General features: G+C 42.9%; 1 protein-coding gene across 4 annotated transcripts in view; it reads right to left on the minus strand.

Moving 5' to 3' along the window:
* Positions 1 to 1,765: 1,765 nt before the first annotated feature.
* ABCC5 (ATP binding cassette subfamily C member 5) overlaps positions 1,766 to 18,474 on the minus strand; it is a 47,579-nt gene continuing 30,870 nt past the window's right edge. For 2 of the 4 annotated variants that reach the window (XM_080349359.1, XM_080349361.1), the window contains 15 exons: positions 18,009 to 18,111; positions 17,120 to 17,304; positions 16,007 to 16,153; positions 15,545 to 15,674; positions 14,853 to 15,006; positions 14,597 to 14,725; positions 13,055 to 13,241; positions 11,673 to 11,762; positions 9,214 to 9,403; positions 8,319 to 8,478; positions 7,810 to 7,888; positions 6,853 to 6,966; positions 5,634 to 5,798; positions 4,847 to 4,930; positions 1,766 to 2,272 (listed from right to left, as the gene is read on the minus strand). In XM_080349359.1, coding sequence (XP_080205485.1) covers positions 2,213 to 2,272; positions 4,847 to 4,930; positions 5,634 to 5,798; positions 6,853 to 6,966; positions 7,810 to 7,888; positions 8,319 to 8,478; positions 9,214 to 9,403; positions 11,673 to 11,762; positions 13,055 to 13,241; positions 14,597 to 14,725; positions 14,853 to 15,006; positions 15,545 to 15,674; positions 16,007 to 16,153; positions 17,120 to 17,304; positions 18,009 to 18,111 — 1,977 coding nt within the window. In that variant the 3' untranslated portion in view covers positions 1,766 to 2,212. Of the gene's footprint in view, positions 2,273 to 3,513; positions 4,931 to 5,633; positions 5,799 to 6,852; positions 6,967 to 7,809; positions 7,889 to 8,318; positions 8,479 to 9,213; positions 9,404 to 11,672; positions 11,763 to 13,054; positions 13,242 to 14,596; positions 14,726 to 14,852; positions 15,007 to 15,544; positions 15,675 to 16,006; positions 16,154 to 17,119; positions 17,305 to 18,008; positions 18,112 to 18,474 lie in introns of those variants that run through there. The other 2 variants (XM_080349360.1, XM_080349362.1) reach the window with 2 other exon arrangements.

Consider the following 18,474-nt stretch of genomic DNA (forward strand, 5'->3'; position numbering starts at 1 on the left):
CCCCGCACCGCCCCGGCGACACGGGCAGCGCATCCCCGCACGGCACCGGCTCCGCACACCCGCGCTCCTCCCGGAGCCCCGTTTACAAGGCAGGTTAAAGCGGGCGCCCTCCTCCCACACCGCCTGGTCCGCGCTGCCCCTGCCCTTGGGCGCAGCTACAGTGCCCACGGGGCTCCTTCCCGCCCCCCGCAGCCAGCTCTGCGTCCTCCGCACAGCCTGAACGCTTCACTGTCACCTCCCTTCCCTAGCTCCAAGACAAACCGCAGCTCCCCGCAGGGCTGACGCATGCAGCCCTTATCCCACCCGTACCTATTTTAGCTTCTTCCATCCCGCTCCCGGTCACACTCCTCTCATCCAGCCCACAGTCCAACCCGAAATAACCTCCTTCTACCAGCACCCCGTACACTCACTTTCTTTAATCTCTTCCCTCCCACCCTGCCTGCCTCCCTCCAAACTGCCCCCAGCTCTGAAACTGGGGCAGCACTCTTCTCCAGCCCCCCTTCTTGAGGCAATCAATCACACACCATCCACTGCCACCTTCCTAAATCAGAAAGGACAGAAACCACAGAATTATCATCTTTATCGAACCGCTCGTTGCAGTGCGGCAGTGGTAGGAGACAGTAATCTGGGAGGAAGCGTGCTGGAAGTTACCGTGATTTGAAGAGCAGCGCACGGGAACTCCCTCTGCCCCATGTAGTGACACTTTTGTAAGTTACTTTCACTGTTAAACTTTGCCTCAGCCACCTGATGAGTTTCCAAGGCACGACTTTTGGATGACACAGGAGCATTTACTACATGGTTGTGGGTTTAAGGAACCCGCAGCGGTACAACAGTCTGCACCATTTCCCAGTTGAGTTTCCATTGTATCATCATATTGGAGGCAGAAGCTGTGGCCCCAGCACAATGTGGCTGCTGTCTCATCTGAACCAAGGGTAAAACAAATCACAGCACTACCCTAGACCAACCTGAAGCTGGGACTATAAAGAAAACCTTTGTGCGATTGCTTATATACAGTAAAACACAGGCTGCCATTGCAGTAAAAAATAACAAGGCAGCATTCAGAAAAGGTCTTTGGTTGCTGAGGGCATTACAGCCACCCTGTATCTTCTCAGTGTGTTCTTTTGAACCACCTTCAAGAAAAAGTTCTGCTTCTGCCCAATTCCCTTCTAGCTAAGAGAAACCTTCTGTCCTGCCACCTTTTCTTTCCACATCCTCCTTTTATAAACCAAATTTTCTGCATTTACCCTTTTGCTTCCAATACCTTCTCTCCCACTATTTGCCTTTTGTGCTTTCTCAGACTCTGTTCCCAGTGATGTACTAAGACTGCTTCATCTCCCTCCAGCTTTCATCCAGGGATAACCCACAGACCACAGCCCCAGCCCCTCCAGATCTGATCCTAGATGATCTTCACCACAGCCTTTGCTATATACTAAGAAGAATGTGTTATGTCCATGCTATTTTGGGTAAGATCTCTTTAAGGAAAGCCTCTGTCCCAATCCCAGTCTTATTCTACTCCTCACAAGATGAAGTCTTCTCTGGGACATCGCACACTAAATTCAAAAGCAGGACCCAATTCCTGAAAACCTCTTGCAGAATGCTTCAAAGATAAAGATATTTCAGTCTTATTTGCAATTATTGATGGTTTTTTCCTTCCACTGGAGTGACAGGGCCCTGGGCCAGGCTTCAGCTTGCTCCTGTGGTTCAGGACAAAAGCCAATAAAAAAAAATTACTGTTGCTCAAGTGAGAAGCAACACTTCTGTACCGTCAGTGAGACAACTGCTAAATGAAGCAGATAAGTAACTACAGAAGAAATAACATTTCCCTGTAATAGTCTGTCTCCTTAATTCCAAAGTAACAATGCTGGAGCTAAACTTTAACAAAACAGTTGAGCTAATCCCTGCTGTCCACAGGTGACTGCTCACCTGCTCCACCTGCAGACCCTTGTTTGACACCTTGTTGGGCTATTCCAGCTTGCTGAAGCAGCAGGAAAGTATTCGCCTTTTTAAGAGAGTAACTGGGAAGCAGCAGTTTGGTGCAACGAATCCTGGGTGCAGTTTCCTCTCATACCTACGCTAGTGTTACAGTTGGCGCCTACTGAAAAGAGCAGCCTCACTTCACCTCCCTTCCAGCTGTGCCTTCCTGTCTCCTCCTTTGTAAAGCATTCCTGCTTTTGGAAGGTGAACTTTCTGCAAGTTCTCTTTCTGAACTGGGTCACTGCTGGACCAAGCAGGAGCCACTGCTGGCATCAGGAAAGTGGAAGCAACTCCCAGCCTGGAAGAAGAAGGAGGAGGACAAGGTCAGGACGGCTCCCCTTTTGCCCAGACTACCATTACATTAGCCTTAGCTGCAAAATGAAGCCAGGCTCTGGCCCCAGTGACATTTGAGAAATAGGTACATTAGTCCTTTTTCTTCCAGGGAAATACTGAAGTTTGTGGGGTAAACTCAGTTCTGCAGGGCCCAAGACAATCCCGTCCTCAACAGAGGAGCACATGAGAACTGACTGAGCTCTCTTAACCACAGTTTTAGGCAGATGCCTTTCACGTTCTTTCCCTCTCCCCTTAATATATTTAGCCTTCATCTTCACATTCTACCCAGCTCTACTTTTAGGGAAGAAGCAGGGCATTACCCCTTTGGCCTATCACCCTGTTTCCTAATGCCTCTCCACAGTTCCTTTTTGTCCTCAAGTTTCTGATCATAAAAGAACCCCCCACCTAGCTGGGTGTTTTTTGGAGACAGGCCTATTACCTCTCCCTTTTGTAACCACAATGTACAGTCACACTCTGTTCCTTGAATCGAGTAACACTGAGTAAAATGGTGGCCAGGCCCTGACATAGAGTAACCTTGGGTCCAGGGCTATGAGCAGGGTAAGATCTGTGTTAGTTAATTCTTGCTTGGGATAAGCCTCACTAAAGAACAACTATAACAAATGATGCTTTTTGTGCTAAATTCAAGCTACAGTCTAAGCTCTGTAAATGTCATCATTTGCCTGAGGTATTGGTAGGTAGAAATGCCTGTTGCTGTGACTTCACAGCCATGTCAAAATATGTAACACCTGCAGGTATAGCCAGTGGAAAAAATCTGAGCCTGAGAAGGATCTTCTGTATTCTCTCTGACCCCACCCCTTGCTACTTTGCTTCAATACTTGCACTATAAATTACTACTCAAACATACATATATTGCAAGCTGCCCCCATGCTGGAGAGCACAAAAATTATCCACTATCCTTTTAAAGAAACACTTCGGCTCTGAAAGAAGAAAGATCAGGCCATGGTGCTTAGACAAGGGAAAAAATTGCCGCCTGCAACAACTGTCCCCAGGGCTCAAAAAGGTGAGAAATAATTTATGTACCCAAAACAAACCACTTAAGCCAATAAAATTTACAAAACCCAAAATAGTTTTATTTACTTTTCAGATTTCTGCCTCAATGAGACATTTTGCAAACATGCTAAGGCTACAAAATGTCCAAGTTGACAAAGACATGCAACGCTGACCATTCAATACGTCACAGCTATTATAGGAGCGACCGTGCCCACCCGGGCCACAGGTCCCGTAACACACAGATGGTTGGTGTACAGTGATCATGGCAACGTACTACGCAGGACCTAGTAACCTGAGGTAGGTCTCTTTACAGTAAGAAAACGATGTCCTACACCAGTGTTACGTCCTGATCAACAGGAACCTGTTTAAAGTTCCAGAAGACGTGGGGTGGGGGACTGTTCCCTTAACAAGTGTGCAATAAAGAAACACGAAATATAAATGTTGTTTAACCTTAGTATAAGTGAGCAGAATAAAATTAGTGTTCCCCATGCCAGTGAAAGCCAACCTAAACCTCTGAGGAGTGTTAGCAGCTTCAAGATAAAGGAGTCAGTCAGCTGATGCAGCTCTGAAAGGCTTTCCTGCTAGCATACAGGCTGTGGTTTGAACCCTATGATTAATTTGTTACAGATCATTTCACGAACAGTTAGATTTTGGTTGTGTTAGATCAGCAAAGCAGTAAGAGCTTGGGCGTGCTTGCATTAAAACAAACCCTGCTGACACAGTAAGAAATACCGTATCAGGACACTGAGAAAATACGAGGCCTTAATGTGACCCAGAAGTGGTTCTCCGCTTGAGGAGATCACTAAAAACCTTGCTTTGGGAAAGCATCATAGGAAGCAGCAGTCGCTGCCGTGGTGAACATTAGCGATGCTCCAAATAGCTTTGATAAATTACAATGCAATAGAGTTACACCACAGAGCTCTTCTCCCCTGCGCTAGACAACAAAGATGTGACAATAAAGGACACTATTGCAAAGCTTCACTTCCACTCAGACACGCAGAAAATCCAGCACTAGGAAAAGACCAACTGTAAAAGACAAAACTGTGTCCAATACAGTTCGATAACAAAGCCAGATCTCTGGTACTGTAAACTGTACAAAAATGATAGAAAAGAATACGCACTGTTATTAATACAGTGCTTATTTTAATATAAAATAAACAGCTTACATTTCCACTGTAAATATAGGCTATATACAGAATTATGTATAGATATAGCTACATGTATAAAGCTTCATTATAGGCCTCTGATACATTTATAACTATGGCTCCCTGAGCCATTTGTAGAGTGCATTTAATAACAAAAAATTAGTAATATGATTATGGAATAAATACAATAATAAAACCGAATAATTTTTCTGACACAGTTTTAAAAACTCTGACTGGACACATTGTGCTAAAAATTAAAAGATGAGAAGGCAATAATCTGCTTTAAGGAGGAGGAGGAGGAAGAGCTGGCCTGCCACAGGCAGGGAGTACAGCTCTCTAAAATGTAAGTGACTTTGCCCTGAATTTTAGCCCTTGACAGCAACCTTGTTCTCCGCAGCAGCAAACATAGCATAGAAGCGCGAGTTCTCGTTGGCCAGAAGGGCAGACGGCGTGTCGAATTCCACTACCTAAAAGCAAACAAGGCAGGTAAAACATGTCAGTAGAATCCAGAAGAAAATGGATTCCCACCCCTTGGACTTGTGACACAGCAGTAAAGAAGCCAGAACATGGCAGCGATCTTTAGATGAGACAACAGGCAGCGAAAGAATGTGCATTTATGCATAAATACTGTAATGTGGGATGCTTCAAAGTAGCTCAAACACCCATCAGGAAGCAACCTCTGGTGGCTCTGGTAAAGAGGCAGATGTTATGGGGGTTTACCTTCTCTACATTTAAGAGCCTTGCCAGATGTTCTCAGATTTACTGTTTATGGCTCCCATACGGAAGCCTGAAAAGTCATTCAAGTATCTCCCAGATGCCTGTTTGACAACACAGGGCTTCATGAAAGTAATGGGAAACTGCCACTGACCCCCAGCAGAGACACTTCCCTTATTGCCCATCTCAGAATTAACCCACAAAGGGAGTTTTTAAAACACTATTAAAAGAGAAACTGTTACTCTATGGTGTAAAGGGAGTGTAAAGGGAATTTTGCTCTTTGATCCTGTCACAGTTGGGCAATAACTAATTCTATTGGAGCATTATTACCAAGGATGTGAATGATCACAGAGGGTTCTCCACCCTGCAATCCTAGCTGTTCCTTCACTTCAGTCTGCACACATGGCACCACCAGACTGCAACAGGAACTGCAGCCACAAAAGTCTTTCTGCTCACCTGTCCTTGTGTCAGCACCATGATCCGATCAGAGCCTAGAACCGTATGCAGGCGATGAGCAATTGTTAACATAGTGCAGTCTGCAAACGCCTCTCTGATAGTCTCTTGAATCAGTAAGTCTGTCTCTGTGTCCATAGCAGCTGTTGCTTCATCCAGTATCAAAATCTGAAAACAGCACATAATCCTGGCTGTCACCCATAGTAACACTTTCCCTCCCTGGACATAAAAAATATGTAAAGTGGGCAGAATTACCACGACCAAGAGTTGTCACAACTGGCAATCATTACGGAGCTGTGGTCACAAATGTGGTTTGTTACAAGCAGCCTTTCAGTTTTCCTTATGTAATGCCTTCAACAAAGCTACCCCATGGATCACACCTGCATTTCATGGTCACATCTTAGAGCCACAAGCTGACTGGGTTCTGACCGGGGCCTCATGTTTCCACTACTTTGTAAGTTTTACATTCAGCAGCTGAGTCTCAAACACAAATTTTACTGGTAAACTACTCTGACACATCCTTAGTTGTGACAGTTCTTTCTGGAATGAGTCAATACTGACTAGGCTTATTAAGCTTTCTTATGCTGGAAAGAATTACCCTTCCTTTCAGACTCAGACGTAAACCGATCTGGAGTGGTGTCTTGTCAACACTAAACTCGACTTGGTTTGTGCAGGTACAGCAGTAACTTCTGCTGAGCAGTCTTGGCTTTAAAACAGATACAGGGAGAACCTTCAAATGTGGTGTACAATGTTTAAGAAAAAAGGATTTTAAATTAGAATCCTGGTCAATCTCAATCCAAATGTCCTTTCTCACTGTAATTATTATTCATCTTCCATTCCTGCAAAACCCTTAACTTCACTGGCACAGCATGGTCCTAAATTCCATTTGGAAACTACATTTTAGTGGAAGACAGTGTAGAACAAAAGTACTTGGCTGACATTTACAAAAAGGTGGAAGAAGGAAAGAATCTGATGTCACCGGTAACAGGACACTCTGAATAAAAGATTAAACCAGTCTGACACACTATTATTAACACTAACATGCAATACCTTTCTGCAGCTGGTTACAGATGCCTTTCTACTGCCCTAACCCTACACCATCTGTGGGTTTCAGTAACTGCTGGTGTGATTCCTGACAGACAGAATGAATCTGGCACAAAACCAGCTTGCTCAATGCTATCAGTTTACTATCTTCAGCTATTTCTCTCATCACTATGCTCACCTTGCAACGACGCAGCAGAGCTCTAGCTATGCACAGTAACTGTCTCTCTCCAACTGAGAAGTTTTCCCCATTTTCCATCACTTCTGAGTCAAGTTTCATAGGCAGCTGGGCAACCTGTGTGGGAAAGGAGAGGCAACAATCTTAGTATTGCAGACTTTTTGTATCTTCAGGGCACAAGACAGTTGCTCCTCCTGCAAATCTCATTTTGCCTGTGTTCCAAAACATCCATCACACTTTGCTGACCATCTCTCCATTAGGGAAACTAGTAACAAGCAACTAATGCTAAAACAACAATATGACATCAGATCTGCCCAGTCCAGTTGAAGTGCCTGTGACTCAGTGACAGCTACTGAGAACATTACTAGTTGCTAAGCTAGAAGAGCTACATCCTCTCAGTAGACAACTTTAGAATGACTTCAATACAAAATATAAGATCTCTAGAAAAAAGTGTGCCACATCCAAAATCGTATCGCCATGAATACAGATCTCCTGACAGCCTTTCTCCCCAAGACTTTCACCCAGAGCGAATCTAGTCCCTGCAGGAACTACTTCAGTGTATGAGCTACAGCCACAAAAGAACTGGAAACATCATGGCAGTAAGAGCAGATTTTAAGCGCAGTATAAATGTTCCTGTATGGCATTCACACTCACAAATGTAAATGTAGAATGCACACCTAAGGCACATATAGAAAAATATCACGTGGAATATTGTAAAGCCCTAGGAGTCCCTGTGATAAAGCAACACTGTGCTATGCTGTATAGTAAAAAAGTAAACACCCAAAGTACAGCATGTTCTACAAAAATTCAGTCTCATTAGTAGAAATCAAGCTTAGGCAATAAGAGAAAAAACTTGCAAAGGAAAAGCTTTATTTAAACATCTCTGAAGCAGCTGTTAACAGAACATGTAGGTTTGAAAGCTGAAACACAGACATATCTCATAGGGCACATAATACTTACACACTCCTTCATGTGAGTCCTTTCCAAAGCATCCCAGATTTGTTCTTCACTGTACTGATTGAAAGGATCCAGGTTTGATCTGGAGGGGGAAGCAGAAAACACAACTAGCATTTTTATTCAGCAATGAATAGCAAAGCAGCAATGTGCTAATTCATCCGGATTGATGATTCCCACCTAGCCTTGCACTGACAATTTCCTTGCCAAGGAAATCAGATACTCCCAGCACACTGGGGTTAGAGTAGCCAAAGAACAAAAGAGTAGAGATGAAAGACAAAGATACAAAAACTTCAAGGAAATATAAACAGAAAGCAAGACTTTCATAGAGGATGATCACATCCAGTTATGCATCAGGCCAGGTAAAATAATTCAGTTGTGCTTTTTTTGTTTCAAAACCAGAGAACATAAGCTAGGATGGCCTGAGAACTAATCTCTCACCAGGCACCTATTTGACTTCAAGTATAAGCTGGTAGCCCTCTTTTTCCTTCTTGCCTTCATATGGTCTCACTAACCTCACGGTGCCACTGAACAGCACAGGTTCCTGAGGAATTATTGAGAGTTTGCTGCGAAGATCTGCCAAACCAATGTCATTTATTTTCAAGCCATCAATTTTAATGCAGCCTCCAGACAGTTCAACCAGACGAAAGAGTGCCATTCCAAGGGAAGACTTCCCTAAAAATGAGAAAGGAAAAACAATACTAGTGTTTCTACAGTCACAGCAGCTTTGAGATGAGAAAGCATTTTCAAAGCTGCCCATGTGTAAGAAAGGCGTTTTAAAATACCATAAAGTCCTGGCAAACAATGCTGGGGTTCAGCATTTAAGCTTCTAAGCAATTATAGAGGAAGGTCCTAGAATTTTCTTACAGATGCCACCCCTGCAGTGGCTTCCTACCCCTGCTACCAAAGCCTTGCCACATAAACCAAATAAACCCAATAAAACATTATTAATTGCTTACTTAGAAGCTACATTTTTGGAGCTGGTTTAATTCACCTCACAAAGAGGGGTTTTTATTTTTCGAATTACAGACTTCTAAGATAGCTCAGAGCCAAATCTGGCTGCAGCATCGGTACAGAAAACTTTCAAGAGAGTCAAATTAGCCGCCATGAGCATGTTGTAGGTGCCATTCTGTAACTGGCTTGGGGTGTTAAACTTTACAAGTGTACCGGCTCAGGCATAGTAGAATATCCCTCTACTTTATATGAAAAGTTGTTTTCATTATTGTTTACAAGGATCCTTACTTATGTATGCATGTAAATAGAATCTACCACTGACAGATTGCTGGACCACTCCTGTGCAATTAACAATTTTTTCAAGCAGAAGAGAGAGAACCAATACGACCACCCCACACTATTCCATTCCCATTCTGTCAGAGTAGTAATTTAACTTTGCTTACTGATTTCCCTTACCTGAGCCTGTCCTTCCCACAATGCCAATCTTTTCCTTCGGTTTGATAGTAAAGGACACTTTTTTAAGTACTAGAGGGAGGTTCTCTCGGTACCGCATCTCTGCATTTTCAAAAACAACTTCACCTTCCTGTGGCCAGTCCAGAGGAGGAGCTTTATTCTTAATTCGAGCAGGAGCTTCCAAGGAAAGTGTCTTTAAAACAAAACCAGAAGTTCAGTATCCAGTAAACACAACACCAGGAAGAAAAATCATCACTTGCAGCTTTCAGCAGGAGTTCTTCCCTGCGTACTCAGACCATATCAGTTTATGGCAGTTTTATGAACTGTGTGGCTGGATGTGGGCCCAGTGGTTCAGCAGTTGGCTGTGTTACACTGACCACACTGCTATTCGCCTCCTGTTGCCTCAGTAATGACATCAGTCCTCTACAGAAAGTTTCTCATCAACAGAAATCAAAACATATTTTAGGCCTATTATTTATGAACACAATAATATTGAGTTTTGTGGCACTCCAAAAGACTTGATGCTTCTGGATGCAAAATCTGCTGTATTTCTAAGCTTCCTTGGCTATGCCACAGCAAGGTCACTTCTGCTGATTCTGACACAGAAGGGAATGCCTACATGACACACTGTATACTTGCTGCCCCCTCCTCCTCCTCTTCCTCATTCTCCCCTGCTCTATCAGATCACAGAATCAGTCAGGCCCCTTCCAGCTTGCTCACTTTTGCTATTTCACTCTGCCCCCAAATAGGTCCCTCATTAAGCAGTTCACAGATTGAACAGAAAAACAGAACCTCTGAAAACCAAACATGCGCCTTTATGGCACGTTTACAGTGAAGCCAAAATCACTGTCCCATATTTGGCACAAGCAGCTTCAGCGAACGGCAGAAATCCTGTCACAGGATACATCTCATGTAACTTAAAACACATACAAAGTAAGAACCTCCAACTGAACCAGGCCCCATCAACTCCTTTATAGTCACTACAAAGAAGCCAGCATTTCTGGAGCGTGATTGATCTCATTCCAATATAAACACTTCAAATGGGTAATAAATCGCCCTCTGGAGACTGCTATTTCCTACACGGACTATAGAGAGATCCCACAGGGATTATGTCAGTTCTGGATATCTGCAATATCTAGTTAGAGGCAAATTAATTGTGTCCCAAGGGTTTGAGAAAGACAGCAATTTCCTACAGTGCTCCAGCTCTTTGAGCTTAGTGCTGCTAACAGTGACCTTGGAGCCTGCACTAAAGGAAGCCAACCCTAGGACTTGGTAAGACAAGAACCTGTATGGTGTTTCGCTGCTCACCCACCCCTTCGCATTGGATCCAAACTAGTTCTACAGTTTCATAATAAAACTGCTGTCTAAAGATCCAAATTAAAAAAAAATAAAATCACAGAAAGTGTTGCTTAATAATGATATAAAAGGATAGGCAGTAGCTACCAAAAAAACCCACAAAACACAGCCTACAGCCTACAAGTTTTGCCACTGAAGGTCGGACAGTGATAGAGCCACATCAGCACAGTGAGAGACACCAGGCAGTTTTTGTCACACAGTTCTCAGCTTGTGTGGTCACCAAGTCTTCCATATACAGAAATTTTCTAATTAGATGCCACAAGGATTAGGGGAGCAGGTAGTTTTTCTTTTCTTTTTCCTTTTCAGTATTAAATCCACAGGCTAAAAAAAGTTCTACAAATATCAGCTACTACATAGTCCAGATTTACCAAATAGATACACATCTCCCTCTGAAGTTCAGAGGGAATGTGTATTAAGTAAAAAAGCCTTCCACCTCAAAGACCGGAGCCAGTAGAAGGCTTTCAGCTGGCTACGCTTTTCCCATTGACCTACACCCAGTTCTGCATACACAGATCCTCATTGTGAAGAAAGGGTTACAAATAATCAGAACAGCTTGCTAAAATGTAGCCTGGCACATTTCTCATGTTTCCAATAAGAGCAATCCCTTGACTTTTAAAGCATATTTCTACATTATATAAGATAGCTGTGGAGAAAGAAGTAGACTTAAGATTAAGCAGAATTACATCTAGATAAAGTAACAGAGAGTTATCTGTGTTAAAATAAAGGAGTTCCATTAGGTTGGGAATGAAGGGTGCCAGAACACCATCCTTTTACTGTAAAATATTGTATTGAATTCCCAGTTGCCCCTTTCACACTGTCCACTCTTTACTGTGAATGTCACCGAACTTTCAATACCGTCAGGTAACTTCAGTAATGTCTGTAAGCTGAGTTACCTCCCAGCTCTTGTGCCATTCATTCTGCCAGTGCTTATATACACACTTCATAAAACAAATTCACTCTGCTGTATCACAGTGCATGCATTAATGTGTTTACAAGATCAGAAACATACATTCTGTACTAAGGCGGACTTTCTCTTCTCATATGCTAGCAACATTACAAGCAACAAGGAATGTTACACCAGGCAGCTGAATGTATTATTGTCCTACCTTGATATAGTGATCGATCCTCTCCACTGAGGTGAAGCGAGCTTCCGTCTCTGAAGCAAGCCTGACTGTAAACTGGAACAACCCTGTTAACTGGAGTGATGGGAGAAAACAAAGACACATTCAGAGAGCTACAATTTATTATTGAATTAAGAGATGAACCCAATGGATAGTTCGGCCAGCAAGACCATGGCAGCGATCGTCGCACTGTACTCAGCGCTGGTGAGGCTGCACCCTGAATCCTGGGTTCAGTTTTGGGCCCCTCACTACAAAGACATTGAGGTACTGGAGAGAGTTCAGAGGGGGCAACAAGGCTGGTGAAGGGTCTGGAGCACAAGTCTGATGAGGAGCAGCTGAGGGAGCTGGGGCTGTTTAGCCTGGAAAAGAGGAGGATGACGGGAGACCTTATCAGTGTCTACAGCTACCTGAAAGGAGGTTGGAGCATGGAGGGGGTTGGTCTCTTCTCCCAAGTAACAAGTGACAGGACAAGAGGAAATGGCCTCAAGTTGTGCCAGGGGAGGTTTAGATCTGATATTAGGAAAAAATTCTTCCCAGAAAGGGTTGTGAAGAAGCAGTGGAACAGGCTGCCCAGGGAAGTGGTAGAGTCACCATCCCTGGAGATCTTTAAAAGATGTGTAGATGTGGCACTTAGTGACATGGTTTAGTGGTTGATCTTGCAGCATTAGGTTAACAGTTGGACTCAATCTGAAAGGTCTTTTCCAGCCTAAATAATTCTATGATATTTGATACAAGTACTCCTGCCATTGGGCACCACACAGATAAGGTGCCCAAGGCAACCATAATTTATTCATTATCTAAAAGTAGCTTTTCTTAAAATCACTTGGAAAGTCAGCAGTTTAGAAAGGTTTCCCACAAGCAACAGCTTTAAATATTAGCCAAGTTTTGTAATTTCACCTTAGTACCACCGGGGGGCAGAAAAGGCCAAACAACAGCTCTAATAACAAGCATTCCAAGCCCCCCAGTCCATCTGACCCGCACAGCTGCTCACTGTGAAAACATCCTCCAGGCCACACATTCAAACATCAGTTTGGCAGATGTCTGATGTAACATCAAACTTCTGGAAATGTTCAGGAAAATTGCAATATGCAGCATATGAAAAGCCTCAAACCAATTCTTCTTTACCATTTAAAAAGCAGCAGCTCCCCAAAACAGTAGCCTTAAAGCACCTAGCTCCTCATAATTCTTAATTTGCCTGCTCACACAAGGTCCTGACTCTGAATTGGTTTCCCCTCCATTACCAAAAGGGGTAACAGCATTTTATTCCGTTCTGGTGCATGGAGGAAAGTTTTCAATGGTGTGTTACTTTTACTTACTGGCAATAACCACATTAAATAAGAAATATTACAGTATGTGGACATACTCACCTGCACAGCATAGGAGATAGCCAGCCCAGCATAGGCAGGAGGAATCTGGCCATGCATTAAGACAATCATAAGGCCAGTGGTTGTGATAAGAGCAATGCTGATAATGTCCAGCCGTACAGCTAGCCAGCGCATTGCACAGCTGAACAGGTAAAACGGTGCCTGATTGTCATCTAGGAGCTCCTGATACCTGAAACAAATACAAGAAAGGTTAGTAGACCTCCACGGACCTGATGTTCTACAAATAGCAGAGCTACTTAAAACCTTGTTCCAGTATCAGAACTCAGGGTCATAAACCTCATATGTCACTGACAAAGTTTCAAACTAGGCCATGAAACCAGGGTTTGCAAATGTTCTTGATTAATATCAGATATCTACTTAGCTTGAACTCTCACAAGTCAAATTGCCATGTTTCTGTGTAGTACAATGAATTATAGTGGGGGTGAATCACAATTCAGGGGCACTACATAAACTTTCACCACAACTTCACCTATGCAAGATCTTCCAGAGGATGCTCAATGGCTACAAATTTCTCCATGGGTAACAGCAGCAACATTTCAGAATATGGACAAAATAGGCAACATTTTATACATAAGTGTCAAAGTAAAGTTAGACTGAGTTTTGACAGGACTGGTGACACTAATTTAAACACATCCATAATCATTTAGTTTACAATCCTGACACTGTGGACCTGAGAAAATATATTCAAAGGGAGAAACTGGAGAGATTCACAAAGCCGGTAACTAGATTTTCCAATTGTGCAACTCAGTTTTATGCCAATCACTGTCACACACTGTGCATTGCCTCAGTGCTCTAACAGCAGCAATGCTAAGGGACTGCAACTTGCACCTCCACAGCTTTTCATCTAAGCTGATGTGGTGGTTTTCCCTGTGCTCCCGGTGCTGTTGGTCTCACGACCTTGCACCTGCAAAACCCTGATATTGTTATGGCAGGTTCTCATGGGAAGCAACTACCCCCCACATGAGAAGTGTTTCACTTTCCCTCACTAATATCCATTTTGCAGATTTTAGTTTATACTAGAGAAAACCAAGCATAGTGCCCAGGGTGGCTAACAATCACTTAAATACTTGATAAATGCTACCCAATTACACACATGCACATAGACCAGCAGCTCATCAATATGCACACTGAGGTTTCGTTAGCATGTTCTAACCAATGCTAATGCCATCACAAAGAGAAACAACCAACAAAGTATGAGCAGCACCTGATGAAAAAGCATATACTACTAGGGGAAAAAAAAGGGCCAAAATATGGCCTCGCCATTATCATTGCCCCTGCTGCACTGCAGAGATCTCCAGAGAGCATTCACTTGGGAACCCATCGCTGTTCTTCCACTGGCTACTGGGGAGTTTTCCCTTCCCCTTCTTCTTGTTCTCCTCTTTTTTTTCCCCCCAAAAAGTAACATTCACTCTTAGAGCCAATGTATGCCATGAGCTACAGACCACATTAATAAATCTTCTTGATTGTAAGCCTGTTGCACCCTGCTTTGTGCTCCACCACTCCGTGATAGATATCCAGACTGACCTGTGCAGAAATTCCTGTCCTTTGTGGTAGGCATGGATTGTGGAGAGACCCTGTATGCTGGATGTAATATGAGACAGGAATGGAGACTGTGTGATGTTGTCCAGACGCTTGAGCTCTCGAATAAAGACTCTAGAAGGAAAGAAGCACTTTTAAGTGACATGTACAAACACTATATGCTAACCACTACATTGATGCATATATACCTGAAAACAGGTCAAAGTATCTCTCCTTTTATAAAAGCAGCTGATGCACTTACCGAGACACAACATGCAGAACTGTGAACAGGACAATGAGGGGGCCAACTGCCACCAGGAACCAGGGGAAAACCCCAGAAATCACTCCCACACAGAAGAACACAAGGATGACATTCTGGATGAACATTTCTGCTTGAAATGGCAAACGAACATCAACTGGAAAAAATGGAGGGGAAAAGAGGAAGATCTTGAGTACAGAAAGCTACAACAACCTATATAAAACAATTCAGTCCAGCTGTACATCACCATTGACAAGGACAGTGATTTCTCATAGTTTATTCAAATTAAAAATGCACATTTTCGTTAGGGGTGCTTTTATCTTCTGCAGTGCTAGTAGTTTTTCCAGTTATTTCCATATGCAGAAATAGCACTGATGGAATTCTAATCTAATCACCCTTTGCTGCACATCAGCTTCACCCTGATGCTCAAGGTTCCCCCTGCATTAACTGCTACGAGTCCACATGCAGTCTGTACATACAAAAGCAGCTGCACTTCTTTATAAGTGAATGGACAGATGTGAAATATCAGCTGCCTTCCAGAATCATAACCCAGGCACATCTCAATTCCTGCTTTGTCTATTACAAGTACGCATTTGGCGATGATATAGGATAGGATCACCCCAACAGCAAGAGACTGGAGAGTCTGAACTGCAAGGTCTGAATGCGGGATCTACAGCACATACAGTGAGAGATACCTTCATCCATGTCTTTGGAAAACCTGTTGAGAATCCGCCCAGTGGGTGTAGTGTCAAAGAACTTCATGGGGCTACGCAGAATCCGTCGGAAGAGGTCGTCATGGAGCCTTGAGGATGCTCGGAGAGTTCCCTGACAACACAGAAAACATGGCAGCGTTATGAAAGGACGTTTGCCTTTCTGCCACTGCTCCTCCCCTGGGCACCAAAACATCCTGCTCATTTTCCCCCTCCAACCATAAGTCGTTTTTTCTTGTGTTCTGCCCTTCCGACCAGTGGAAGGAAGCTATTAATTTAGGAAGAAGCTTAACAGAAAGCATGATGCAGCCCCAGAAAATTACTTATCGAAACCTCACAATCCACAATCTGACTTCTGCTGGTTCAAAAGTCTCTCTTGGGAGGTGACCAAAAGAACCACAGTGACAGCATGAGTCTATAAGAGAAAACAGCAGCGTTGGCACATACCTTTACAAAAACAACACCACGAACAGCTTTCAGGATCAACATAACTGCCATTGACAGTGCATAGATGCCAGCATAATAATGCATGTGAGGGTTGTCTTTCATACTGCTGCTTATGACAGTATGATTTCCCAAAGTCACAGTGGTGTTCTGCAGAAAAACCAAGGTTTCAGTAAAAAGGATTAAGCATGTACACATTACACATGGTAGAATTTAACCATCCTCTGTCCCCTCCCACCATATTTGATATTTCTTCTTTAAATGAAGTACTTCAATGATCTTTGGATACTTTGGAAAGTTTTCCCTAGCAGATACTTGACATTCAGGTTTGTAACCCTCGGCCTTTCCTCTACAATATCTTTAAAAATACTACCACAATACCTACTTTGATTCCTAATCTCTCATGACATGTTTATTATTTCTTTTCTTCTGAACAATGCCAGATACTTGCATACCACCACTCCTATTATTCACCTTGGACAGGTTGTACATTGTCTTCTTACCAAACATAGTGGTTATTTTCTGTCTGTATGGAGTGAATTCTTTACTGACCTCATTGCTTAGTTTAATATAGTTGGCCATCTGCACTTCATTATTTCTTCTCTGAGGTCAGTAGTTTGCTCCCCCCACCCAAAAAATAATCTTGCAGTTATATTTGAATCTTTAAATGCAACAAAACTTGCAATCAAAGCCCCTAGAGTGGTAAAAGTCCCAACTATTCCAGCTCAACACAGTCTTCAAAACAACTTCTAAAAGTAATTTGACTTAAGTCATGTACTTTAACAAGATTATCCTGTTAGATGTAAGGTCACGTTCAGAAAAAAACAGCACTAAAATGAGTAATTCCTCCTTCAGCTTCTTGGCCTCTTTCAGATTTTCACTACCTTTTCTTAGACTAACCAAGACAAGGAACAGGAGGGCAGTATAAAACCACATGAGCTATTATATCTTATTAGTGGAGCTCTCTTATTCCTGGGGATGAACTCTCTAGTGAGATCACCTCCCAACTTAAATTCGGAATCACCATTTGGTCTCTTAGGACTGCTTGGGATTAGTTCAGGAGAGAAATTCCCCTGCCCAATAGACACAGGAGAGTAGAAAAGCTGTTGATCTTACTCCACTGCCTTGCTTGATCCAGAAACTCAGCCACCAGTTGCTAAAGGCCGTACTGCCCACGTTCAGCACAAAGAGCGCCATGATGACGAGGAATGCGAAGGGGCCTCCAGCTGCCTGAATGTAGATGCCATAAACAGACCAGGGCACAGAGCCTTTCCCTTTCTCTTCCAACTGCACCAACTGGCCTGTGAAACAAAAGAACAGGAAGGAGTGAGGAAAATAAAGCTGTTCCATGAAACTTCTGTAAATTGTCAATGTCCACAAAACCGCGGTCATTTTCAAACTGTACAGAGCACTTTCAGAAACACAGACATCGCTTAATAGGTAGAACTCAATGGTTCAAAACATTTTTCAGAAAGTCACATTTCCCCTGTAGAATCATTCACATCGTAGTATGTCTGAAACAGTGTAATCAGCACAGACTTAAACACTAGGCTGGCATCAGCCTCATTATTGCTTTTTAAACCCTGCTAAAGTTCAAAGTTAACATTAAACAGAGAGAACCACAAAACAGAGGCCAGATATTTCAGTTCTTCCTATATAAATGCTATCTCCTGCCTAGGACTCTACAAGTATCAAGGTATCTACATTGCCCTCTCAGCACAGGACAGAGAGGTGATGAGACATGGTTCTACAAGCTCCTTCAAGCTGATGGCATCTGAACGGCGGCAGCCTCAGGGAACTTAAACTCTGTGCAGGCACCAATATTTAATGAATTAATGGATGTCCTTTGCCCACTGCATGTGTCTTACCAACCATGCTGAGAGACCAGAACTTGAAACAGCTTTTAAAACCTGAGAGGTACATTCACAATACACTTCGAAAGAAAATGTTTTGAGCTTATTGGTATATAAAATAATTACAGCCAGAAATATGATTAAATAGTTACCCTCTTCCTTCTTTACAACTTTCTCCTTCTTCACAGACCCTGTTTTGGTACTTTTATCCTGGGGTCTTTTCAGTGAACTGTTTGTGTTCTTCTTTATATTAATCTGCAGGAAAACAATAATACTAAACATACCAGAGTAATTTGCTTTGACATATTCATATCTGAACACAAACTTTTTATAAGCTGCCTCCTAAGGACAAAGGCTTTCAATGCTTAGTATTCACACTGAAAAATATTAACTTTGCTGTTATTATAGATGATGCCAGCTCTGGTGGATTAAGTTCTCCTTTATTAATCTGAACTGCTACCAGAGTGTACTGGTAGTGTGCAAGGTTAATTTCTGGAATCAGTGACACTATGAGCATACATGGCAGAGGAATTTCACCCCTGCTACTGAGATAAAGATTCAACCCCTCTATCCCTTGTAAAAATAACTCTCAATTTTATTAAGAGGCTCTTTTTCCCC

Source organism: Nesoenas mayeri (assembly GCF_963082525.1).
Source record: "Nesoenas mayeri genome assembly, chromosome: 9".
Taxonomy (NCBI): domain Eukaryota; kingdom Metazoa; phylum Chordata; class Aves; order Columbiformes; family Columbidae; genus Nesoenas; species Nesoenas mayeri.